Here is a 25,790-nt window from a genome sequence, read left to right as displayed (position 1 = left end):
AAAAAATGTAGTAGGCATCTTGCAGTACTGAGTTATTTAAGATAGCCCAATCCTGCAAGAATTTTCAAAGGGACAGATCACTAATTCTGAGTCCTCACATCTCCCAGATGCCTCTTGTGACTTGCCAGAATCTTTCAGAAGGATTCTCCAATGGCATAAAGTTGCACTGGTGAAATTCAAGGCAGATTAATGTGGTTTAGCTTTGATTAAATTGAGACGTGGAAAGTCAAATTTACAGTTTGTTTGGCCATTGAATCCAAAACTGACATTCTGAAATTCCACTTTGTCTATGAAGAACAGTGCAAATGTATTCTTTAAATGTGAAACAGTTTGAATTAGTGCTCTTTAATCCATCCTCTTTTTAGGTTTGGTGAAAAATACTGGACAGTATAGTGGTCTTGGAAGAAAAAGTTAACCCAAAGTTTTGCTATAAAGTCAGACAATAAAATTTTTACCATAATCTAGAAGTGTTTTATCAAAAAGCATGTACACTTCCTGCTATATGGATAGGTTTTTCTAAATCACTTTTTTAATAATCTGGAAGGAAAATACTATATTTAATTAAATATGTATATGTCTTGTTGGTCTAGGACAGTAGTCCCCAAACTTCTTACCTTGCATCCCTCTTTACCCTGTCTGTGCCTCTCCATAGGCTGGGAGTGAGGCCATGGCTCTGGGAGGGGAGGGGGACACAGATGGGGTAAGGTGGCCAAGGCTGGGGCTGGCAGCCAGGGCCCTGGGGACGGGGATGGCAGCTAAAGCCAGAAGTGAAGCTGGGTGGCGCTCCCTCCCCATCCCCCTATGGTCTAGGCCAGTGGTCCCCAACCTTTTTGTCTGGCAGGCACCATTCAAAGGACCGTGGCGGCGGTGGAGCATCCACCAAAATGCCACTGAATTTCTGCGGCATTTCAGCAGTGACGCCTCTCAATAACGTCACTTGTCATTGGTGCTGAAATGTGCTCCACCGCCGGTCAGGACGCGGGGGCATTTAGATGCCCCCACGGGTGTCATGGCGCCTGCGGGCACCGCATTGGGGACCCCGGTCTAGGCGGTATATCAATATTGCCATCAGAGAGAAGCAGTTCTAGAATTTAAATCTCCAACTTCTCAGGATGGCAACTTGTCCCATACTGGAGACATCTCATTAATGTAGAGTGGTTTCAGAGAAAGGTAAATTAAATATTACGGGGTTGAGTATTTTAGTACCTAAAATCTTTCCTCACGCCAAATATGGGTAGCCTGGGCCGAACAATAATTAAGGGGCTCTGAAGGTGAAAACAGGAGGCAAGGGAGAGTTTACCTAGCAGACATGGTTTGAAATTGAGCAATAAAATATCAGGAAATACTTCCTAACAATTAGGTCTGTTTAAAGACTGTTGAATAGTCTGAGAATTAGTTAAAGCCCCATTATTGGAATAATTCACAACTAGACTAAACAAGGCACTGAAGAAATGTTGTAGACAGCAATCTCGCAATGCATACATCAAGAACAGATGATCAAATTAATCCCTCCTATATATACTGAGTAACAGGAACCATATTATATTAAAACACAAAATGTTTGGAGAAAAGCAAATAATAACTATTGGCTGGTGGATTTTTGTATGACAGGCGCTAGGGTGACTCCTATTTTCCTAGTGCAGTTTGGTCATTCGATTTTTCAGATTTCAAGTCAGTCAGCATTTCATTTGTTCTCTTCTTAAGTACTATTTATTGAATGTGCAGATTGCATACAAAAGCCACTGATATCTTAGAAAAGACATCTCTAGCAATCCAGCACTGGTAACCTCCTTCACCAGATGCTTTCATTTTAAGATGCAGTGTTAATGAAACAGGATTCCAACCTGTAACAAGCTTCCCCCAAAGATAGGGTTGCCAACTGTCTAATCACACAAACCCAAACAGCCTTGCCCTGCTCCAAAGCCTCGCTCTTTCTCCAAGGCCTTGCCCCGTTCACTCCATCCCCCTTCCTCTGTCGCTTGCTGTTCCCCACCCTCACTCACTGTCACCAGGCTGGGGCAGGAGATTGGGGTGCAGGATCTTGTCTGGGGCTGAAGGTTTGGAGTGTGGGAGGGGGCTCCAGGCTGAGCCTGGGACAGAGAGTTGGAGTGCAGGAGGGGGGTGTGGGGTGCAAGCTGTGGGAGAGAGTTTGGGTGCTGGAGGGGGCTCAGGGCTGAGGCAGGGGATTGGGATGTGAGAGGGGATGAGGGGTGTGGGCTCTGGGAGGAAGTTTGGGTGCAGGGCAGGCTCTGGGCAGGGGGTTGGGGTAGGGGTGTGAGGTGCAGGCTTCTGCCAGGAGGTGCTTACCTGCCTTCACCCCACTGCCCCGCCAAACTTTTAGCACCTAAAATCTCCAAGTTTGGCTTCAGTAGCCTCCGTGAGATAGAGCCCGATTCTGGGAGACTCCCGGCAAAACCGGGAGGGTTGGCAACCATACCTAAAAACGGATATGTGGCTACGAACAGGGGCTGCTAACAGGGAGTTTCGCAGGGAGTTTGGAAGGGGAGTGGGAAGGGGGCAAGGGTCCCTTGCTGTTTTTTAAAACTATAAACTAAACTACATTCAAAACTTCTTGATTTAAACAAAACCCTTTCATTAACTAGAAGACCATGCAGGCAGAAGCCCAGCAGTAGAGTGGGGGCTATCCAGTTTATTGCGCTGAGTGCAGCATGTATGATTACCTGCCCTGTGGGCGGGTGCTGTATGTTTGCATTTGGTGCAAGGAGCTCCTGGCCCTCAGAGACTGCATACAGGCTTTGGAGGCCAGGGTGGCGGAACTGGAGGAGCTAAGGGAGGCAGAGAGGTATGTTGATGAGGCTTTCTGGGACACTGTAGAATTGTCCCACCTCTGGTCAGACAGCCCCTGTGCTGAGAAGGATGAAAGGCCCAGGGAAGCAGAGCAGTCATCGGGAGCAGAGGGAAACCTTCCCATAGTTGGACCCTCCTTCCAGATGGTGTTAGGGTATCCTCTTGCACTGAGGTTACCTCTCCGGGGGAGGGAACTCCACTCACTAGGAAAAGGCAGGTGTTAGTAATGGGAAATTTGATCATTAGAAACATAGATAGCTGGGTTTGTGATGACCAGGAGAACTGTGTGGTCACCTGCCTGCCTGGTGCGAAGGTTGCGGATCTCTCGAGGCATCTGGATAGACTTACGTGTAGTGCTAAGGAGGAGCCAGTGGTCGTGGTACGTGTAGGTACTAATGACATAGGGCTGAGTAGGAGAGACATCCTGGAGGCCAAATTTAGGCTGCTTGGGAAGAGACTGAAATTCAGGACCTTTATGGTGGCATTCTCAGAAATGCTCCCAGTTCCACGCACAGGACCAGGTAGGCAGGCAGAGCTTCAGAGTCTCAATGCATGGAAGAGACAATAGTTTAGGAGAGGAGAGGTTTAGATTCATTAGGAATTGGGGAAACTTTTGAGATAGGGGAGCCTGTACAGGAAGGATGGGCTCCACCTAAACCAAAGTGGAACCAGACTGCTGGGATAAGAGGGAAGGTCCTTTTATGGATTGAGAACTGGTTAAAAGACAGGCAAAAAAGGGTAGGAATGGTAAATTCTCAGAATGGAGATGGATAACTAGTGGTGTTCCCCAAGGGTCAGTCCTAGGACCAATCCTATTCAACTTATTCCTAAATGATCTAGAGAAAGGGGTGAACAGTGAGGTGGCAAAGTTTGCAGATGATATTAAACTGCTCAAGATAGTTAAGACCAAAGCAGACTGTGAAGAACTTCAAAACGATCTCACAAAACTAAATGGCAACAAAATGGCAAATGAAATTTAATATGGATAAATGTAAAGTAATGCACACTGGAAAAAATAACCCCACCATGTTCCTTCTGCCAATAACAGGGAGAGGTAACTGTATAGGAAATGGCTCTAAAATATCTGATGGTCCTACATGGGAGCATCTCTTGGGTATAAGTAAGCGGGTTTTAGGATACTCTTGTGCTGGTGAATCAGCAGGAAGCTTCCTAATGCAGCAACAGATGTAACCCTAGACAACCAATATCATTTTTTTGTGGCAGTGGGAGTTACATACCTCAACCATGACATAATTGTCTCTGCCTTTTTCCTGTGGGCAAACTATTGCAATAAATTAACACTAAATCAAATATACAACCGATATACTGTGTGTTGTAAAATATACCATTTCTAGTTAGTTACACATCTGCATTCTGTGCAGGTACATACATCTGTTGCCTTCTTATCAGTCTGTTCCAGTTTTTCCTGAGCATCTTTGAGAGCTTCTGAGTATTTATCCAGTTCATCTTCAGTTCCTTTTAACTTCTTCTGCAGTGCAACCAGCTCATCCTCTACCTTTTGAGAAAGAAAAATAAGTTGTGAACATTCTGACACATTGGTTGCTCTGCTTATAGATAAGGATAGCCAAAGACTTCTCCCTACTATTTGTTTTAAATTATGTTAAGATGTTTTTAAAATGATGCTATGGAGAGATATCTAATTGTGGATTTTTCAAAGTTGCTGTGTAAATTCAGTTGTTTAGATGCCAAGTAGCCTGCACAGTTTTACACCATGCTAATAAATCTAACATGGCAGCTGAGCAGGCTGTTTGGTATTCACATAATGAACATAAGAATGGCCCTAGTAGGTCAAACCAAAGGTCCATCTAGCCCAGTATCGTGTCTTCTGACAGTGGCCAGTGCCAGGTGCCCCAGAGGGAATGAACAGAACAGGTAATCATCAAGTGAACCATCCCATCGCTCATTCCCAGCTTCTGGCAAACAAAGGCTAGGAACACCATTTCTGCCCATCCTGGCTAATAGCCATTGATGGACCTATCCTCCATGAATTCCTCTATTTCTTTTTTGAACCCTATTATGGCCTTGACTTTCACAACATCCTCTGGCAAGGAGTTCCACAGGTTGCCTGTGTGTTGTATGAAGAAACACTTCCTTTTATTTGTTTAAAACCTGCTGCCTATTCTGAAACCATGCTATATCCATGTTTCTAAACTGATTTAGCAAACCTCACCTATGAGGAAAATTTTTTAAAATATTAGAAAAGACTGAGTGGGGACCTGATAACAGTCTTCAAATATGTTAAGGGCTGTTATAAAAAGGATGGTAATCTGCTGTTCTCTATGTCTGCTAAAAGAAGTAATGGGCTTAATCTGCAGGAAGGGAGATTTAGGTTAGATAGGAAAAACTTTCTAACTATAAGGATAGTTAAGCACTGGAATAGGCTTTCAAGGAAGGTTGAGGAATCCCTGTCATTAGAGGCTTTTAAGAAAAGGTAGACAAACACCTGTCAGGGATGGTCTAGGTATACTTGGTCCTGCTTCAGCATAGAGGGCTGAACTACCCGACTTCTTGAGGTCCTTGCCAGTGCTACATTTCTATGATTCTATAACTCAGCTGTTGTAAGTAGGCATAACTCCACTTACTTCAATTTAGCTGTGACAAAGTACACAAGTTGAGAATCCGACCCCATACATCCATAGATAGAGTAACTGTCTATGTTGCCCTGGTCTGAAATAAAAAATTATGCTAGCATAGTGTGCTCCTCCTCAGGGAAGGCAGGGACAAGCTTGTCCCCATCACTGGCATTCTACCTACAGTACTGTCATTGAATCCTGATAATAAAGAAAACGTCATGTATATAGGAAAAATGCATTATACCCAGTATCCCTGAGTTCAGGGAGACTCTTAATGAAACCTAAATTTGAAATGATATGAAAAATAAATTTGGTGTATGTCTTTTACTCTTTGGACTGTATTGCCCTTTGTTTATAGGCTGTGGCCCACTTGGTCCATACGTAAATATAACACTGGATCTATTGTCTCCTTAACATATGCGTGAGGATAGAGAATGACTCACAGAAGTACAGGTATTAAGTAGAGTAGAGTTTAGAGTCCCTTACTTTGTTTTACCTAGTCTCCCTTAGCAAGCACTGCTACACTTCACTTGGTAAATTGAGGCATTGCTTGAAATATGTTGAATATGATCAGTGCAAATGTGTTATCTGAAATACAGAGGTACCATCCACTCACTGAGATAGTTATTTTGTTAGATTTGATGGTCATAATATTATTTCCCTAAAGATTCAGAACTTTAAACCATATATGGTTCTCCAATGGAAGGAGGGACATATAGGTCATCCAAGGTATGTTCCATTTTATCTCATTATCACTTGACCATACCATATAAATCCATAATGTATTCTAAAAAGGTGCTATTTATATCCTGCTGGGAGACTGCCAGATGACAAATTGCCCCCTGCACCCTGGAGAATTTCTATTATCATGAGACTTCTTGCTGATAACATAACTGGTGTGCCTGCAGACTGTCTGATCTGTGATTGAACTCATAATACCACCTTTGTTCTGTTCTATCCTGGGAATAGTTAATTCATTGGGAAGAATGATGGTTTAACTCATTCCTTGAATACATTAAGTTTATTAAAACAATTAATTTAAACCACCTTTATGTGTGTTACTTTTTAGTGCAGTTCTTTTACTTTGTTGTTTGTGCCCTGGAGGATATCTTTATGATTTTGATTAGCATGTTGTGTATGTACATTGTTATACATTTCTGTACTTATGCTCAGAGTAGCCTGATGCTGTGGAAAAAAGGGCTAATATGATAGTAGGCTATATTAATGGGAATATTGAGCAGGAGTAAGGTTATATTACCTCTGTATATGGCATCGGTGAGACTACAACTGGAATACTGTCTCCACACTTTTTAAACAGAAAGTTGCAAAATTTGAGAGTTTTCAGAGAACAGCATCAACAATGATTTGTGGTCTGGAAAATGAACCTTACAATGAGAGACTAAGGGCTCTCTTTGTTAGCATTTTTAAACCTTTTTATTGCCAGTTGACTCATCATAGTTAATGCCTTTATAAAGACTAGTCTGGACAGTTCACAAATGTTTGTGGTTTATACTAAGTTGAGCCCTAAAGAAGTGCAAGATATTTAGTTTATCAAAGAAAATGTTAACCAATGATTAATCATGGTCTATAAGTACCTATGTAAGGAGGAGATATTTGCTGCTAGAGGGCTTCTTAAAATAGCAGAAAAAAGTATAGCATGATCCAGCGGCTGTAAATTGAAGTCAGCAAAGTTCAAGCTAGAAATGAGATACAAATTTTTAGCAGTGAAAGTAATTAACAATTGAAACAAATGAGGGGTGTGGTGAACTCTCCATCACAGGTAATCTTTAAATCAAAACTGGATACTTTTTTAAATGATACACTAGTTGACTTCAATTTATTGGGTTAGATGCAGGATGACAGCATGAAATACTAGAATCTTGAGGTTTTTATGAGGTCAGACTAGGTGACCATAATACTCCCTTAGTGCCATTATACTCTGTTATAATCTAAATGCCCTTGGAAAATACTAAAAACTACAATTTTAAAAATTCCAAATCCAACAATTTGACCTAACACCCTAATAAAGGTGACAAAGCAAAGCAAATAAAAATTCCTTCCATGAACACCATAGTTACCACCCTTCTAAGTCATTGAATTTCTCTGATCCTCAGTTCCCAATACATTGAAGACAACTTAACTAGGCACTCAGATACTATAGTGATTGGGGGGCATGTAAGAATCCCCAAAAATCATAACCAAAAGATTATATGTGTATTATTGTGTATAAAGTAGGGTGGTCAAGCGAATAAAAAAATTATCACGATTAATCGCATGATTAAACAAATTAATTGCAATTAATCATGCTGTTAATAATATAATACTATTTATATAAATATTTTGATATTTTCCATATTTTCAAATATATTGGTTTGTTACAACATAGAATACAAAGTGAACAATGCTCACTTTATATTTTTTTTATTATAAATATTTGCGCTGTAAAAATAAAAGAAATTTTATTTTTCAGTTCACTTAATACAAGTACTGGAGTGCAATCTCTTTATCATGAAAGTTGAACCTACTGCAGAATTATGTACAAAAATAACTGCATTCAAAAATAAAACAATGTAAAACTTTAGAGCCTACAAGTCCACTCAGTCCTGTTTCTTGTTCAGCTAATCATTCAGCCAAACAAGTTTGTTTCATTTGGAAGAGATAATGCTGCCCACTTCTTGTTTACAATGTCACCTAAAAGTGAGAACAGGCGTTCTCATGGCACTGTTATAGCCAGCGTTGCAAGACATTAACATGCCAGATGTGCTAAAAATTCATGTCTGTTCAATCCTCATTCCAGAGGACATGCGTCTATGCTAGTGATGGGTTCTGCTCGATAACAGTCCAAAGCAGTGCAGACCAACGCATATTCATTTTCATCATCTGAGTCAGATGCCACCAGTAAAAGATTGATTGTCTTTTTTGGTGGGTCAGGTTCTTTAGTTTCTGCACTGGAGTGTGCTCTTTTAAGACTTCTGAAAGCATGCTCAACACCCCATCCCGATCAGATTTTGGAAGCCACTTCAGATTCTTAAATCTTGGGTCGAGTGCTGTAGCTATCTTTACAAAACTCACACTGGTACCTTCTTTGTGTTTTGTCAAATCTGGAGTGAAAGCGTTCTTAAAACAAACAACATGCTGGGTCATCATCTGAGACTGCTAGAACATGAAATATATGGCAGAATGCGGGTAAAACAGAGAGCAGGAGACATACAAATCTCCCCCAAGGAGTTAAGTAACAAATTTAATTAACACATTTTTATAACAAGCGTCATCAGCATGGAAGCATGTTCTCTGGAATGGTGGCCGAAGCATGAAGGGGCATATGAATGTTTAGCAGATCTAGCATGTAAATACCTTGCAATGCCAACTGCAAAATTGCCATGTGAACCTCTGTTCTCACTTTCAGGTGACGTAATGTAAACAAACCTTGTTTATCTTAGCGATTGGCTGAACAAGAAGTTGGACTGAGTGGACTTGTAGTTTCTAAACTTTTAGAAACTGTTTTGTTTTTTGAGTGCAGTTATGTAAAAAAACAAAACTACATTTGTAAGTTGCACTTTCGTGATAGAGATTGCACTATGATACTTGTATGAGGTGAATTGAAAAATACTATTTTGTTTATCATTTTACAGTGCAGATATTTGTAATAAAAATAATATAAAATGAGTACTGTACAGTTTATATTCTGTATTGTAATTGAAATCAATATATTTGAAAATGTAGAAAAACATCCAAAAAATTAATAAATTTCAATTGATATTCTATTATTTAACAGTGCAATTAAAATGGGAAGTGATCACGATTAATTTTTTAAATTATGATTAATTTTTTTCAGTTAAACATGTGAGTTAACTGCGATTAATTGACAACCCTAGTATAAAGATTATTTTCCTTTGGAGGTTTCATCCATTCAGCTGTTTTGTTTCCTCCCCTTCAGATCTTCTGAGCACAAAGGCCCATAATGTATCTTTTTTTTCTAGCAGAAGGGGACACTGGACAATGTTCCATCAGAAGCTTGTTATTATTTTTCCCTGAGTACACTTGATAAGTCACTTTAGAGTGACACAATGGTAATTTCGTCTTTGTGCTGTGCATGCTGGGCATACATTTAGCTGTCTTAGACTAGACCAGTGTAATTCAAAAGTAACTACAGAAGTAGAGGTAGTTATTCTGGATTAATACTGGTGTAATTGAGAAGAGAATTTTTGCTATCTCAAGCCATGCTGTCAGACTCTGCTGACATCAGAGTGGGGGCTTAGATCTGAGTCCTGTTCTCATATTTTCCACATTGTGCCACTATTGGGCAGGCTTTTTTTTTTATATTTCTTAGCTTCTTTTTCATTTTCAGCTACAAAAAACGTTCCATTATAAAACTGGTTTTGTTGCTTATCACTTTGCCAAATTTTAACGGTTTGGGATGAAATTTTGCATGCCATGTGTCTGCTGCAGGTTGAATTTTTTGGGAACATTCAGCCAAAACAGTTCAGCTGCTTCCAAAAATGAGAATATGGAAAAATACATCATTTTGCCCGTTAAAAATGCTGACAAACCTTTTATTTGAGCAGCTCTAGTGCCCCATGCTTTGGAATAAGAACTTGAAATTTGGTAGGGTAGGTGGCCTTTATGTCAGGGATGTATCTTTTGCGGGCACATTGAAAATCTACCCAAATTTGATGACATTATGTCTTTGAAAAAAATCACAGTACGCACATGCTCAGAGTCTGGTTTTAGCAGCTAAAAAGCTCCAAAGATTCCATCATCATTGAGCATGCTCAAGCCTCTCACAGCTCCTACTGCTGATCAGACTGCATGTGCATCATCCCCACAGAGAAACTGAGGGAATTTCATCGCCTCAGCATTCTTATGTGTGAGCAGACCTGTGCATTGTGTTGGAATGGAGCATGTGTAGTCTGGCTACTGCGGGAAAGCACCATAGAAAAGCTCGTGAGGATGTTAATGATTTTGTATTCACTGCAGGTATTGGGTACACTTAATGATGAAGATAAAAGAAAATAGTGAATAACTATCCATTCACTAAGCACCATACATCTTGTGCACTGAATGAAGTACGATTGTGTGGAAAAAAATAGTACATGATGCAGTCTAATTACTTGATCATAATGTGCATGCATAAGGGTTGTTATACAGTGTTTAGAATGTTTTTGAGTATTCCTGTTATATCACTAATACTATAAATAAGGAATAATTGGAATTTTTTTTCACCACTTTAAAAGCAGAGATCATAGTGGATTCTTTATATTTTTAAATTCTGTTCCCACCAGATCTCTACATGCACGATTGGTTTTAGGTTGATGGAGCATCGACTGAGATGGTAAAAATTATTTTTAAAGCAAATAATGTAAACTTAAATATAACTTCAATTAAAAATCAGTTAATTTTTTTCACTTGGATGTAGCTTTTTCCTTTTCCTTTAGCTCTGCTATTTTGTAAAACTATCGAGCAAGAAAGTCTTCAGAAATGTGGAAGCTTCAGTATCCACTATCTGTTTTTTTAAAACTAAATCCCTCCTTTAAGCAATCTTGTATAGACAACTGGGATTGCGCAGCCTTCCTTGTCATTTTCAGATATAGGGTGCCTTTCCTCTCCTCCATCAAAACTTGTTCAAAAACACTGATTTTGTGAAGCATTTCAGCTACAATTATTGTTCAACATTCTGTGTTTATTCAGAATTGCATTCTTTTATGCCCGGTCTTTGGGTGAAACTGGTGGGCCTTAAGTAGTACTGACCCTCTAAACTTGTCTTATGTAGAAATTATAGTCTGGAATATAAAAAGGAATAACATAAAAAAGCATCTTTTAAAAAGTTGAAGTCAGATCCTAGTGAGGTAAATAGAAAGGAGCATAAACAGTGCCAAATTAAGTGTAAAAATGTAATAATAAAGCCAAAAAGGAGTTTGAAGAACAGCTAGCCAAAAATTCAGAAGGTAATAGCAAAATGTTTTTTAAGTACATCAGAAGCAGGAAGCCTGCTAAACAACCAGTGGGGCCCCTGGACGATCAAGATACAAAAGGAGCACTTAAAGACGATAAAGTCATTATGGAGAAACTAAATGAATTCTTTGCTTCAGTCTTCATGGCTGAGGATGTTAGGGAGATTCCCAAACCTGAGCCGTCCTTTATAGGTGACAAATCTGAGGAATTGTCACAGATTGAAGTGTCGCTAGAAGAGGTTTTGGAATTAATTAACAGTAACAAGTCACTGGGACCAGATGGCATTCATCCAAGAGTTCTAAAAGAACTCAATGTGAAATTGCAGAACTATTAACTATGGTTTGTAACCTGTTCCTTAAATCAGCTTCTGTACCCAGTGACTGGAAGATAGCTAATGTAATGCCAATATTTAAAAAGGGCTCTAGAGGTGATCCCGGCAATTACAGACCAGTATGTCTAACGTCAGTACCGGGCAAATTAGTTGAAACAATAGTAAAGAATAAAATTGTCAGACACATAGAAGAATATAAATTGTTGAGCAAAAGTCAGCATGGTTTCTGTAAAGGGAAATCATGTCTTACTAATCTATTAGAGTTCTTTGAAGGGGTCAAAAGTGAGGTGGCAAAGTTTGCAGATGATACTAAACTACTTAAGATAGTTAAGACCAAAGCAGACTGTGAAGAACTTCAAAAAGATCTCACAAAACTAAGTGACTGGGCAACAAAATGGCAAATGAAGTTTAATGTGGATAAATGTAAAGTAATGCACATTGGAAAAAATAACCCCAACTATACATACAATATGATGCGGGCTAATTTAGCTACAACTAATCAAGAAAGATCTTGGAGTCATCGTGGATAGTTCTCTGAAGATGTCCACACAGTGTACAGCGGCAGTCAAAAGCAAACAGGATGTTAGGAATCATTAAAAAAGATTAAATAAGATGGAGACTATCTTATTGCCCTTATATAAATCTCATCTCAAAAAAGATATACGGGCATTAGAAAAGGTTCCTTCCGAGAAGGGCAACTAAAATGATTAGGGGTTTGGAACAGGTCCCATATGAGGAGAGATTAAAGAGTCTAGGACTTTTCAGCTTTGAAAAGAGGAGACTAAGGGGAGATATGATAGAGGTATATAAAATCATGAGTGGTGTGGAGAAAGTGAATAAAGAAAAGTTATTTACTTGTTCCCATAATATAAGAACTAGGAGCCACCAAATTAAATTAATAGGCAGCAGGTTTAAAACCAATAAAAGCAAGTCCTTCTTCACACAGTGCATAGTCAATCTGTGGAACTCCTTGCCTGAGGAGGTTGTGAAGGCTCGGACTATAACAGGATTTAAAAGAGAACTGGATAAATTCATGGAGGTTAAGTTCATTAATGGTAAGGAATGGTGTCCCTAGCCTCTGTTTGTCAGAGGGTGGAGGTGGATGGCAGGAGAGAGATCACTTGATCATTATCTGTTAGGTTCACTCCCTCTGGTGCACCTGGCATTGGCCACTGTTGGTAGACAGGATACTGGGCTGGATGGATCTTTGGTCTGACCCAGTATAGCCATTCTTATGTTCAGAAGCTCTTCAGGAACTGCTGTATTTGACCTTAATCTGAAGGTCAATATAAAATCCCTGTTAGTATTGGTACAGTGCCTGCACTCCAACACTACTCATTGGTGCATCAGGCTACAAATAAACATATTATACTCCTCTTCCAATCACATTTAGCGATGACTGCATGTTTGTGGAAAATATTTTAATGCGTCTAAACCTCTTAGTCTTTGCTATAATGTTTTGTGCTATGATGATCTCTTTTTGTTTTGAGATATTTAATCACTAGAGAGGAGTGGTTTGTAAGAAAAGACACCCAAGTAACTCAAAATGTTTGAGTTAGATCTAAATCCTACTGCATTAGACAGTGGTGGTTTGATCTGTGTACTCTGCCAATTTAAAAATCCCTAATACAGCATTAGCAATGCATTCCTGGACTTCTACATAAGATCAGTTCACACAAATAACTTAGTCCATTACCTCAATTTCAGGATTCAATATTTCTGATTATTCCCAGTAATAGAAATCCTACCATACTATCCGGAGTACGTGGTCACTGTCAGTTGGCTCTCAAATGAGGGACATTTCTCACACTGAGGTGATCTGCATTAATTTTGCCTCAAGGTTAGCTTTAATTCATGGTCAGGCATTGCCTAGGAAAAATCTTACAGCTCTACCACTGTGTGTCATCCTTGTTTAAGATATAAAGCTCTAGTCTCTTCAAGGAAATTAAATGAGGAATCATGTAGGATTCAAAAAAAGAACTCTCTGAAGTACACTGAGTAGTCTAGGAATGGTGCTGACTTCACTGAGTCCCAAATCAAAATGGATGAGCAAATAGGAAAAGTTAACAGATTGTTCCATCTGCATGCATGAAATATATTACCAAAATGCAAAATACTTCAACGGAGGGTATGCAGAAAAATAGGAGACCTAACAATATTATTCTGTTTTCTCACCATCACAAAAATATGCTACTTACCTTTTAATGTTGTTACAATTTTCTCTACAGTGTAGATATACAACTGTTTTTATTCCTACTCACCTGTTTGCACTTGTCCTCAGCTGCTTTTTTGTCTGCTTCAGCCTGTTCAGCTCTATCAATTGCATTCTCCTTATCTAGCTTCAGCATCTGCATCTTTTTCTTGATGGCTTCCATTTTTGCTGGAGGATGGGGTTGTGTGTCTCACACACAAGAGAAGAAAAGCTTTGCAAGAACAAACTTGTAGTAAACAGTCTTAAAAATAGGTAGAGAAAGTAGTAGAGCACTGCTTTAGGTGTGCAGCGCAGTGAACCCTTGAATGGTTGTAGTGAGCTTTAAAGTCTCAAAGACCCTTACTCAATATTTTGGATGCAGCCCAAATCCCTGGTGCGCCCCCCCCCCCCCCGACCTTTCACGTGAAGCCTTTCTAAGGAACAAGCTGGAAGCGATTCACTAGGGGAATCTTAAGTGCTCAGTCATCTCCTTATTTGGGTGTCTGTTTTCTTAAAGGAAAAAAATGTTTCCATTTTTAACCTTCTGACATATGCAAAAGTGTTGACATATGAACACATATGCTTGAAACAAAGCTCATTAGCAGCTCTCGTTTGTAGAACACTTAAACAGTCCACAGGGTTATGGAAAATGGTCTGGCTTCCCATACATAGCAAGCAAGCAGAATAACATCTGGAGGAAGTGGAAGGATCCTTATAGATTTAGAAACTGAAATGTTCATGCGCAGAAAACTTGAGACAATGACTGCACATACAAGAGAAACTAGTAAAAACATGTATCTTATGGGAAACAGACATCCTATGTTTGATATGTTGTGAAATGCATAACAAAATTATAGGTATAAAAATCATAAACCCTTAGAGTCTCAAATTTTGCTTTCAGTTAGCCTGGTACAATTCCTATAAATAATCTTTCAATAGACGTTTCATATATGTAACAGAAGGCAGATTTGGTACCCAAGATGGGTAGGATGTTCAGAGGCTTTCATTTTGCACCTACCTGCCATTTTGGTCTTTGAAAATTCTCCCCCTAAATGTTTGGGGGAATAATATATATTTTCTAATTCATTTGGGAGATAATGCTATAAAGTTGAAATGTCACAAGTATTTTGTCAATTAATCTGATTCCATTCATAAACTATTATCTTTTAATATGTTTGAGGGAAAGTTTGTTTTAGTTTTTACATTTTAGGTATATTAATAAAGTGTGTTTTACAGAGATGCTTTTGGCCCAATGGCAACATCTAATGTTCAGGAGATAAAAGCATGTTTGGGTCCATTTTTGTCATACAGGAGGGGTTCTTAAACTCTCCCACAGGCAGGGACTACGTCTAAATAAATTATCTCATGCTCTTTGTTTTCATGACCATCTGGACTATCACAGAAATGAAAGGCTGGAACGGACATTGAGAGGCCATCAAGTCGAACCCCCAGTTTGCACTGAGGTTGTCCCAAGTAAACCAGAACGTTCCTGGCAGGTGTTTGTCCAACTTGTTCATAAAAACCTCCACTGAAGGGGATTCCACAACCTCCTTTGGAATCTTGTTCCAGAGCTTAACTACCCTCATAGTTAGAAAGTTTTCCCTAATATTTAACCTAAATCTCTCTTCCTGCAGATTAAGCCCATTACTACTTGTCCCACTTTTAGTGGACATAGAGCGCAGCAGATCACCATCCACTTGATAACTCTTCAAATATGTTAAGGGCTGTTATCAGGTCCCACCTCAGTCGTCTCTTCTCAAAACTAAAAATACCTAGTTTAACCTTTTATCATTTTTAATGCTCTCCTCTGGACTCTTTCCAATTTGTACACATATTTCTTAAAGTGCAGTACCTAGAATTGAAAACAGTGCTCCAGCTGAGGTTTCCCAGGCTAAGTAGATCGGGACAATTACCTCCTGTGCCTTACATACAACATTCACACTAATATAACCTGGAATATTAGCCTTTTTAGCCACTACATCACATTGATTCATATTTAATTTGAGATCCATTATGACCCCCAGAGCTTTTTCAGAGGTACTGCTGCCTAACCAGTTATTCCTCATTTTGTAGCTGTACATTTGATTTTTCCTAAGTGAAGTATTTTGCACTTGTTTTTATTAAATTTCATCTTGTTGAATTCAGCACAATTCTCTTATTCGTCAAGGTTGTTTTGAATTTGAAGCCTGTCCACCAAAGTGCTTGCAACCCCTTCCAGCCTGGGTTTATTTGCAAATTTTATCAGCATACTCTCCTCTTAATTATCCAAGTAATTGATGAAAATATTGAATATGGCCCCTGCTATTCAAAAAAAATATTATTAAAGTATTTAATGGGTCTTTAATGTTACGTGGCAGTCAGAACCAAGGAGCCAGTGCTATGTGACCAGCCAACATGCTGCAGATCACAAGTAAACCCTTTGTGAGACAGTTTGGGAATCCTTGTTCAACCATTTAAGTCACACAAGTTTGTCCCCACTACAGTGAGCTCATGTACTAAAAAAAATTAGATTTTATTTTCTTTTAATTTAGATGTTCACTAAAGGAATTCTAGTTTTGTTAAACAGAATTAAATTGTAATTTGGTAGAGAAATAATCCTCACTGAATAGACACTTCAGTGCTCTGGAGAAAAATGGATTCTAGTTTGACTGAGTCATGAGCTTAGAAAATCACACACTGTATATACATAACATTTTAAAATAATAGTAATATGTTAAACAGTGATCCACCAGTGCTGCAGGGTATGGTAAGCTGTGGGTAAGGACTGTGTGACAGATTTACCTGAGTAAAGCACATACTAGGATGAAAGCAGTGAGTGAGACATATTGTAATAACATACATTTGCATAATAATAAAATACATTTATCTGAATTGTAAGCTTAACTGCTGAAAAGTGGATAAAGGTTCACAAATTGTTAAAATGATCAGTTATATAAAACTGTTTTAGAAAAGATGTGGAGCAAAGGAGACAAAGACAAAGATATAAATAAAAATAGAGTGACCAGGTGTCTTGTTTTGGGGGAGTTTTTCTTATATAGGCGCCTATTGCCCTGCCCCATTTTTTCACAGTTGCTATCTGGTCACCCTAAATAAAAAGGGTTTACTGATATCAGTCAAAGACTATGTATTATGAATGGTGAACAAGAGGAGCAGAAAGTCAGAAATCAGATAACCAAAAATTGATTTGTTAGGAATTAGGCCTAATTGGCGGACAAAATAATGGGAGGGTGGGCTGCTTAGTTTATTGCTCCCTTTTGCGGTCCTTAAAAAGAGACTTGGTGAAAACACAGTGGAGTGCTTTTTGCCATCACCGCAGCTGTAGTGGAAGGATTGTTATCATGATACCAGACCATGGTACTATAGTGGGGTCATTGATCATTATCGCTGCACCAGGGAAGCCCCCAATCTGATACATCTGAGGTCCTCCTTTGTCTTCCCTTCCCTTGTGCATTCCTTTCTGCCTCCTCCCATCTTCCTTCTGTCCTCTCACTCTCAGCTTTTCACTGGATCCTGAAATCAGCTGTATTGCATAGCACCAGTACAATGAGATGAGATGTTCCATCCAGCTCTGCTCACCCTGAGAAGGACAAATGAAGGAGAGAGACCTCACCATACCAACTAGATAATGTCCCTGTCTGGGGAGAAGAGCCAGCGTCCAGAGCAATAGCTTTCATGGCTGACCTGCAAGACCAAAGCATATGTCCCATGACTGACCAGCCACCCTGTACCCTAAGCTGTATTTTCCCCATCTTTATTATCCTAGTTCTTCTCTCTCCTGTGTCTGTTTTGTCTAATGCAGGAAAGTGACTATCATTCTAAATTCAGAATTGAATAATAGAACACCAAGGGCCATTTGACTGAATAAGAGATGTTAACCAATATTCATGTCTCTAGAAAAGACTTTGATAGGTTTTTATTTGTTCTTTATCTCATTTTGCTTCTTTCCTTTTGTGTGTTTCAAATAATACATTTCTAAGTTTTGTTCTGAGTTTTATAGTATATTTGTCATGGTATTAAGGAGTCTGAGGTCTCTATATAGCAAATCCTGGAGCTTTTTAACGTTGTTTAATGTTGCACGGAAGCTGGTTTTTTTAAACCCTTTAGCCCATATATTACAACTATATTAATAAGATCTACCTCATTCACTACACAGTAACTAAGGTACAGTAAGGGGTAAAACAAAGTAAGCAGTATGTCCTAGTGAGGTGTAAATATATTAATTGGGGGAGCATTTAGATAAATCTGATAGAAAAATGAGCTGCTATTACTATCAAACTCCAAAATAGTTCTTGAAGAGTTCCTGAGACCTTTCACTTCTTGTTATCACTAAATGTAGAACTGGTTGCATAACTTGTTGCAAATAATGATTGTTGTACATTTTTGACATCTCTGCAGTGACTAAATTATAATTTTTTGTTAAAATTAAAAGAAAATTCTCCATTCTATGCACATTTGATTACATTCTGCCCCCGTACCAGATGCTGTCCTGCTATTATACAGCTCTAATAATTTTAAGAGATGGTGACTAATTGGATGACATGAAACAGACATAGAGAAGCAACATGGGAAGCAGAGTCAGCACTTCTCACAGATTGGAAATTGGATCTATCCCACAGGAAAAGGCAATATCCTGATCCAAAGCCTTGTACAGTAAAAACTGGCCCAATGCAGTACTAACATCAAGGGAATTATGTCAGATAAAACTGGATCCCAAAGCAGCGAACCTAAAATATAACCATAGGAGCTGGAAGCTACCACATGGAAACTCTTAACTAACTTGTATTGAATTGGAGAGTACAACAAGAACAGTATGGATTGTGGAAGTGTGTTTATTGCTCTGTAGAATCTCTCAATGTTTAAATTATTTTTTATATTTTCATCTCTTAATGCTATGGACAAGATAAACATGAAAAATATATATGAGCAAAGTTATGATAATAAATTATGCAAAATTATTTTGAGTCTGAAGTATTTTTGAAGCTAGTGAAATACTCTGACCCAGTCTGAAATTGTTCATAGATTATGTATTTCTTAGGGCAGTTGATTAATCACAGTTAACTCATGCGGTTAACTCAAAAATTAATCACAATTAAAAACATTAATTGTGATTAATCGCAGTTTTAATTGCCAACTACCAACTGAAATTTATTAAATATTTTGGAAGTTTTCTGCATTTTCATATATATCTTGTATTCCGTGTTGCAGTTGAAATCCGTGTATATTTTGATTACAAATATTTTCATTATAAAAATGATAAAGAGAAGAAATAGTATTTTTCAATTCACCTCATACAAGTACTGTAGTGCAATCTTTGTCCTGAAAGTGCAATTTATAAATGTAGATTTTTTTGTTACGTAATTGCACTCAAAAACAAAACTAAGTCCACTCATCCTGCTTCTTGTTCAGCCAATCACTCAGGCAAACAAGTTTTGTTTACATTTACAGAAGATAATGCTGCCCTCTTCTTCTTTACAGTGTCACCAGAAAGTGAGAACAGACATTTGTATGTCACTTTAGTAGCCAGCATTGCAAGCTATTTACGTGCCAGATATGCTAAATATTCATGCTTTGGCCACCATTCCAGAGGACATGCTTTCATTTTGATGACACCCATTAAAAAAATAATGCATTAATTAAATTTGTGACCGAACTCCTTGGGGGAAAATTGTAGATTGCCTGCTCTGTTTTACCCGCATTCTGCCATATATTTCATGTTAGGGCAGTTTCGGATGATGACCCTGCATATGTTGTTCATTTTAAGAACGCAGATTTGACAAAACACAAAGAAGGTACTAATGTGAGATTTGTAAAGATAGCAGCAGCACTCAACCCAAGATTTAAGAATCTGAAGTGCCTTTCAAAATCTGAGAGGAACAAAGTAGGAAGCATGCTTTCAGATGTCTTAGAAGAGCAACACTCCAATGCAGAAACTACAGAACCCGAACCATCGAAAAAGAAAATCAACCTTCTGCTGGTGGCATCTGACTCATGATGATGAAAACGAACATGCGTCAGTCTGCACCGCTTTGGATGGTTTTCGAGCAGAACACGTCATCAGCATGGACACACGTCCCCTGGAATGGTAGTTTTAGCATGCGCATCTGGCATATAAATATTTTGCAAACCTGGCTACAACAGTGCCATGGGAACGCGTGTTCTCACTTTCAGGTGACGTTGTCATAAACAGATAGTTAAGGGTTAATAAAACAGGAATACTTCATGTCTCTTTTGCCTGTAAAGGATTAACAAGTTCAATGAGCCTGGCTATCATCTGACCAGAGGACCAATCAGGAGACAGGATACTTTCAAATCTTGAGGAAGGGAAGTTTTTGTGTGTGCTGTTAGTTTTTGGTGGTGGTTCTCTCTGGGTTCTGAGAGTGACTAGACGTGCAACCAGGTTTCTTTCCAATCTCTGATACAGTCTTTTATGTGTCCAGAATAGTAAGTACTAGATAGATAAAGCGAGTTAAGCTTATGTTTGTTTTCTTTATGTGCAAATGTGTATTTGGCTGGAAGGAGTTCAAATTTGTATTTTGCTGAAAGGATTTTAATTTGTACTTGTATACTTAGGCTGGGAGGGTATTCCCAGTGTCTATAGCTGAAAGACCCTGTAACATATTCCATCTTAAATTTTACAAAGATAATTTTTACTGTTTTTTCTTTCTTTAATTAAAAGCTTTTCTTGTTTAAGAACCTGATTGTTTTTTTTCATTCTGGTGAGACCCCAGGGGACTGGGTCTGGATCCACCAGGGAATTGGTGGGGAGAAAGGAGGGAAGGGGGAGAGAGAGGTTAATTTCTCTGTGTTAGAATTACTTTCTCTCTCAGGGACAGTCTGGGAGGGGGAGAGGGAAGGAGGGGGGAAGGTGGATTTTCCTCTCTGTTTTAAGATTCAAGGAGTTTGAATCACAGTGATCTTCCGGGTAACCCAGGGAGGGGAAGCCTGGGAGAGGCAACAGTGAGGGAAAGGGTTTACTTTCCTTGTGTTAAGATCCAGAGGGACTGGGTCTTGGGGGTCCCTGGGCAAGGTTTTGGGGGGACCAGAGTGTACCAGGCACTGGAATTCCTGGTTGGTGGCAGCGCTACAAATACTAAGCTGGTAATTGAGCTTAGAAGAATTCATGCTGGTACCCCATCTTTTGGACGCTAAGGTTCAGAGTGGGGGTTTATACCATGACAATTGTAAACAAGAAGCAGGCAGCCTTATCTCCTGAAAATGTAAACTACCTTGTTTGAGCGAGTGGCTGAACAAGAAGTAGGACTGAGCAGACTTGCAAGCTCTAAAATTTTACATTGTTTTATTTTTGAATGCAGTATTTTTGTAAATAATTCTATATGTGTAAGTTAAACTTTCATAATGAAGAGATTGCATTAGGGTTAGGGGTTAGGGTTAGGGTCAGGGTAGGGGTGGGCTTAGGGTGGGGGTGAAGGTTAGGGTCAGGGTGTGGGTTAGGGGTAGGGTTGGGGTGAGGGTTAGAGGGTTAGGGTAGGGTGAGGGTTTAGGGTTGGGTTGGGTTAGGGTCAGGTTTTAGGGTAAGGGTTAGGGGGTTGGCGTTAGAAGTGAGGGTTTAGGGTTTATGGTTAGGGTAAGGGGTTAGTGGGGAGGGTGAGGATTCAGGGGAAGGGTTAGGGGAAGGGTTAAGGTTAAGGAGAGCGTTAGGGGTTGGGGGGTGAGGGTAGGAGTTAGGGCGAGGGTTAGGGTTGGGGGTGGGTTAGGGGAGGGGGAGAGGGTAGGTTAGGGATTAGGGTTAGGGTTCGGTATCAAGGGTTAAGGGTTGGGGTGAGGGTTAGGATAAGGGGAGGGGGAGGCTAGGGATTAGGGGTAAGGGTTGGGGTGAGGGTTATTGGAGGGTTTAGGGGTTGGGTTAGGTGAGGATAGGGGTTAGGAGTTGGTTGGGGGTTAGGGGTTAGAGTTTAGGGGAGGAGTAGGTGGTGACGGTTAGGGGGTAGCATTTAGGGGCGTGGTGGGGTAGGTGGTTATGGTTAGGGGGTGGGGATTAGGAGTAGGGTTAGGGGGTAGGGTTGAGGGGTGGGGTTAGGCGTCAGGGTCCAGGTGAGGGTGGGTTAGGGGTTAGGTGTGGGGTTAGGGTGAGGGGGTGAGTTTAGGGTAGGGTTAGGGGGAGGGTAGGTAGGGTTAGGGTTGGGTTTAGTGTTAGGGGTTGGGGTTAGGTTAGGTAGGGTTAGGACTAGGGTTAGGGGGTAGGGTTGGGTTAGGGGCAGGATTTAGGATTGGGGTGGGTTTTGGGGTAGGGGTTAGGGATGGGTTGGGGTTAGGGGTAGAGTAGGTTATGGTCAGGGTAGGTAGAGTTAGGGGGTCAGGATTAGAGGTAGGGTTGGGTTAGGGCTAGAGCAAGGGCTAGGGTTCCTAAGGGTAGGGCATCCCGCCCTAGGGTTAGGGTTCCTAAGGGTAGGGCATTTGGAGCTAGGGTTAGGGTTCCTATGAGTAGAGCTTCCCGCCCTAGGGTTAGGGTTCCTATGGGTAGGGCTTCCGGCCCTAGGGTTAGGGTTCCTAAGGGTGGGGCACTTGGAGCTAGGATTAGGGTTCCTATGTGTAGGACACCCTGCCCTAGGGTTAGAATTCCTATGGGTAGGGCTTCCTGCCCTAGGGTTAGGGATCCTAAGGGTAGGGCACATGGAGCAAGGGTTAGGGTTCCTATGGGTACGGTACTTGGAGCTAGGGTTAGGGTTCCTACGGGTATGGCACTTGGAGCGAGGGTTAGGGTTCCTACGGGTAGGGCTTCCCGCCCTAGGATTAGGGATCCTAAGGGTAGGGCAATTGTAGCTAGAGTTAGGATTCCTACATGTAGGGCACTTGGAGCTAGGGTTAGGGTTCCTATGGGTAGGGCTTCCCGCCCTAGGGTTAGGGTTCCTATGGATAGGGCACTTGGAGCTAGTGTAGGGTTCCTAAGGGTAGGACTTCCTGCCCTAGGGTTAGGGTTCTTAAGGATAGGGCACTTGGAACTAGGATTAGGGTTCCTGTGGGAAGGGCTTCCCACCCTAGTGTTAGGGTTCCTATGGGTAGGGCATTTGGAGCTAGGGTTGGGGTTGGGATTGCAGTTGGGATTAGCAGGAGGGGGAGGGTTTAGGGTGAGGGGAAGGGTAGGGGTTAAGGTCAGGGTCGGGTTAGGGTAGGGTTGGGGTTAGGGGTGAGGGTTTAGGGTCAGGGTTAGGGTGAGCGTCAGGGTTACATGGTCAGGGTCAGGGCTAGGGGTTAGGGGCCAGTGTTAGGGTTCGGGTTGGGGGTAGGGGTGGGTTTAGGGGTAGGATTATGGTTAGGCGGAGGGTTAGGGTTTAGAGGTTAGGGCTGAGGGCGAGAGTTTAGGGTTTAGGGTCAGGGTGAGGATGGGGGTTGGGGGTGAGGGTTGGGTTAGGATTAGGGTGGGGGGTGGCATGGGGGTGAGGGTTGGGGTGAGGTGGGGGTTACGGTCAGAGGTAGGGGTAGGTTAGGGGTTGGGGTTAGGGTTAGGGCAAGGGTGTTGGTTTGGGTTAGGGTCAGAGTTAGGGGTTGGGTTTAGGGTGAGGGGTTAGGGTTGGGGTTATGGTTGGGGTGAGGGTTAGAGGTTTGGGGTTAGGGTGAGGGTTTGGGTTATGGTTAGGGCCTTAGGGTCAGGGTGAGGGATTAGGGGTAGGGTTTAGGGTGAGGGGTCAGGGTGAGGGGTTAGGGTTGGGTTTAGGGTTAGGGTGAGAGGTGAGGGTCAGGGTTTAGGGTTAGGGTGGGGGTGGAGTTTAGGATGAGGGTGAGGGTTTAGGGGTGAGGGTAGAGGTTAGGGGTATGGTTAGGGTTGGGGGTGAGGGTCAGGGTTTAGGGTTGTTAGGGTTTGGGATGGGGTTGGGGTTTAGGGTTAGGGTCAGGGTTGGGTTAGGGGTGAGGGCGAGGGCTAGGGTTATGGTCAGGGGTAGGGTTAGGGTTACTGTCGGGTAGGGTTGGGTTAGGGTGAGGGTTGGGGGGTTAGGGTTAGGGGCGAGGGTGAGGGGTAGGGTGAGGGTTAGGTTCAGGTCTGGGGTAGGGTGAGGGTAGGGGTTAGGGGTTGGTGAGGGTTAGGGCTGGGGCTGGGGTGAGGGGAAGGGTTAGGTTGAGGGTGAGGATTGGGGTTAGAGTTTGGGGTCGGGGTCAGGGTGAGGGTCAGGGTTTAGGGTCGGTTAAGGGTCGGGGTTAGGGTTTTGCGTCCGGGTCAGAGTTTAGGGTTGGGGTTAGGGTAGGTTTGGGGTTAGGGTTGGGTTTAGGGTTAGGGTGAGAGGTGAGGGTCAGGGTTTAGGGTTAGGGTGGGGGTGGGGTTTAGGATGAGGGTGAGGGTTTAGGGGTTTAAGGTTTAGAGGTGAGGGTGAGGGCAGGGTAGGTTAGGGTGAGGGTTAGAGGTTTGGGGTTAGGGTTGGGGGTCAGGGTGAGGGATTGGGTTATGGTTAGGGCCTTAGGGTCAGGGTGAGGGATTAGGGGTAGGGTTTAGGGTGAGGGGTCAGGGTGAGGGGTTGGTGTTGGTGTTAAGGGTGAGGGTTGAGGTGGTGTGAGGGTGAGGCTTGGGGTGAGGGTGGGGGTTACGGTCAGGGTTAGGGTAGGTTAGGGTTTAGGGTTAGGGGGTGAGGGTTAGAGGGTGAGGGTTAAGGTCAGGGTCAGGAGTGGGGGTTAGGGTTGGGTGTTAGGGTCGGGGGTTAGGGTTCCGATGGGTAGGGAATTTGGAGCTAGGGTTAGGGTTTCTATGGGTTAGGGTTCCTATGGATAGGGCTTCCTGCCCTAGGGTTAGGGTTCCTATGGGTAGGGCACCTCACCCTAAGGTTAGGGTTCCCATGGGTAGGGCACTTGGAGCTAGGGTTAGGATTCCTGTGGGTTGGGCGCCCCACCCTAGGGTTAGTGCTCCTAAGAGTAGGTCACCTGGAGCTATGGTTAGCGTTCGTGTGCGTAAGGCGCCCCACCCTACAGTTAGGGTTCCTAACGGTAGGGAACTTGGAGCTAGGGTTATGGGTCCTATGGATATGGCGCCCCACCCTAGGGTTAGGGTTCCTATGGGTAGGGCACTTGGATCTAGGGTTAGGGCTCCTATGGGTAGGGCTTCCCACCCTAGGGTTAGGGTTCCTAAGGGTAGGGCTCTTAGAGATAGGGTTAGGGTTCCTATGGGTAGGGCGCCCCACCCTATGGTTACGGTTCCTATGGTTTAGGCCCTTGGAGGTAGGGTTAGGGTTCCTATGGGTAGGCACTTTGAACTAGGATTAGGGTTCCTTATTGGTGAGCCTTTCCGCCCTATGGTTAGGGTTCCTAAGGATAAGGCACTTAGAGCTAGGGTTATGTTTCTTATGCGTGGGGCTTCCTGCCCTAGGATTAGGGTTCCTGAGAGCAAGGCACTTGGAGCTAGAGTTACTAAGAGTAGGGCACTTGGAGCTAGGGTTAGGGTTCCTATGGGTTGGGCTCCTCGCCCTAGAGTTAGGGTTCCTAAGAGTAGGGCCCTTGGGGTTAGGGTCAGGGTGAGGGTTGCAGCTGGGGTGAGGGTTTACGGTTAGGTTAGGGGTTTAGTGTTTGGGTTAGGATTTAGGGTTGGGTCAGGGGTTCTGTTCCACTAGGCCGGCGACCAGGACCTCAGCCCAGCAGTGGGCTGAGCCGCTCAGCCCACTGCTGCTGAGGGGTTCCATCCGCCGGCTCTTGCTAGCCGGGATCCCGGCTGCCGGACTGGGGTCCTGGCCCTGCCCACATACAGCGGGTACCTACTTTCTCCCTGGTTCTGGCCCATTCTCTTTCTCTCTCTGCACTGAGCTGAGGGTGGGAGTGGACTGAGCACAGGGCTGGGGGTGTAAGGTCTGGCCAGGAGCTAGCATGAGGGAAGGGGCTCAGGGTTGGGGCAGGAGGTCTGGGCGTGGGGGCACTTACCTGGGCAGCTCCCATTTGGAGTGAGGGGTGCAGGTGGGAATGTGGAGGGGGGGTGCAGGAG

General features: G+C 42.1%; 1 protein-coding gene and 1 long non-coding RNA gene across 17 annotated transcripts in view; one reads left to right on the top strand and one right to left on the bottom strand.

The window, feature by feature from the left end:
* TPM4 (tropomyosin 4) overlaps positions 1-15,438 on the bottom strand; it is a 35,114-nt gene extending 19,676 nt beyond the window's left edge. For all 3 annotated transcript variants that reach the window (XR_003997450.1, XM_030540082.1, XM_030540081.1), the window contains exons 1-2: positions 13,947-15,438; positions 4,199-4,324 (exon numbers count right to left, since the gene is read on the bottom strand). Coding sequence is in view for 2 of the 3 variants with exons in the window: in XM_030540082.1 (XP_030395942.1) it covers positions 4,199-4,324; positions 13,947-14,060 (240 nt within the window). In the remaining variant the exon portion in view is untranslated. The remainder of the gene's footprint in view (positions 1-4,198; positions 4,325-13,946) is intronic.
* The window catches only part of LOC115638495, a 64,838-nt gene that overhangs the window by 22,836 nt on the left and 16,212 nt on the right, over positions 1-25,790 (top strand). The window lies entirely within an intron of this gene.

Source organism: Gopherus evgoodei, chromosome 22, assembly GCF_007399415.2.
Source record: "Gopherus evgoodei ecotype Sinaloan lineage chromosome 22, rGopEvg1_v1.p, whole genome shotgun sequence".
In the NCBI taxonomy this organism is placed as follows: Eukaryota; Metazoa; Chordata; order Testudines; family Testudinidae; genus Gopherus; species Gopherus evgoodei.
Note: the sequence above shows the minus strand (reverse complement) of the source record. Positions and strands in the feature narration are given on the sequence as shown.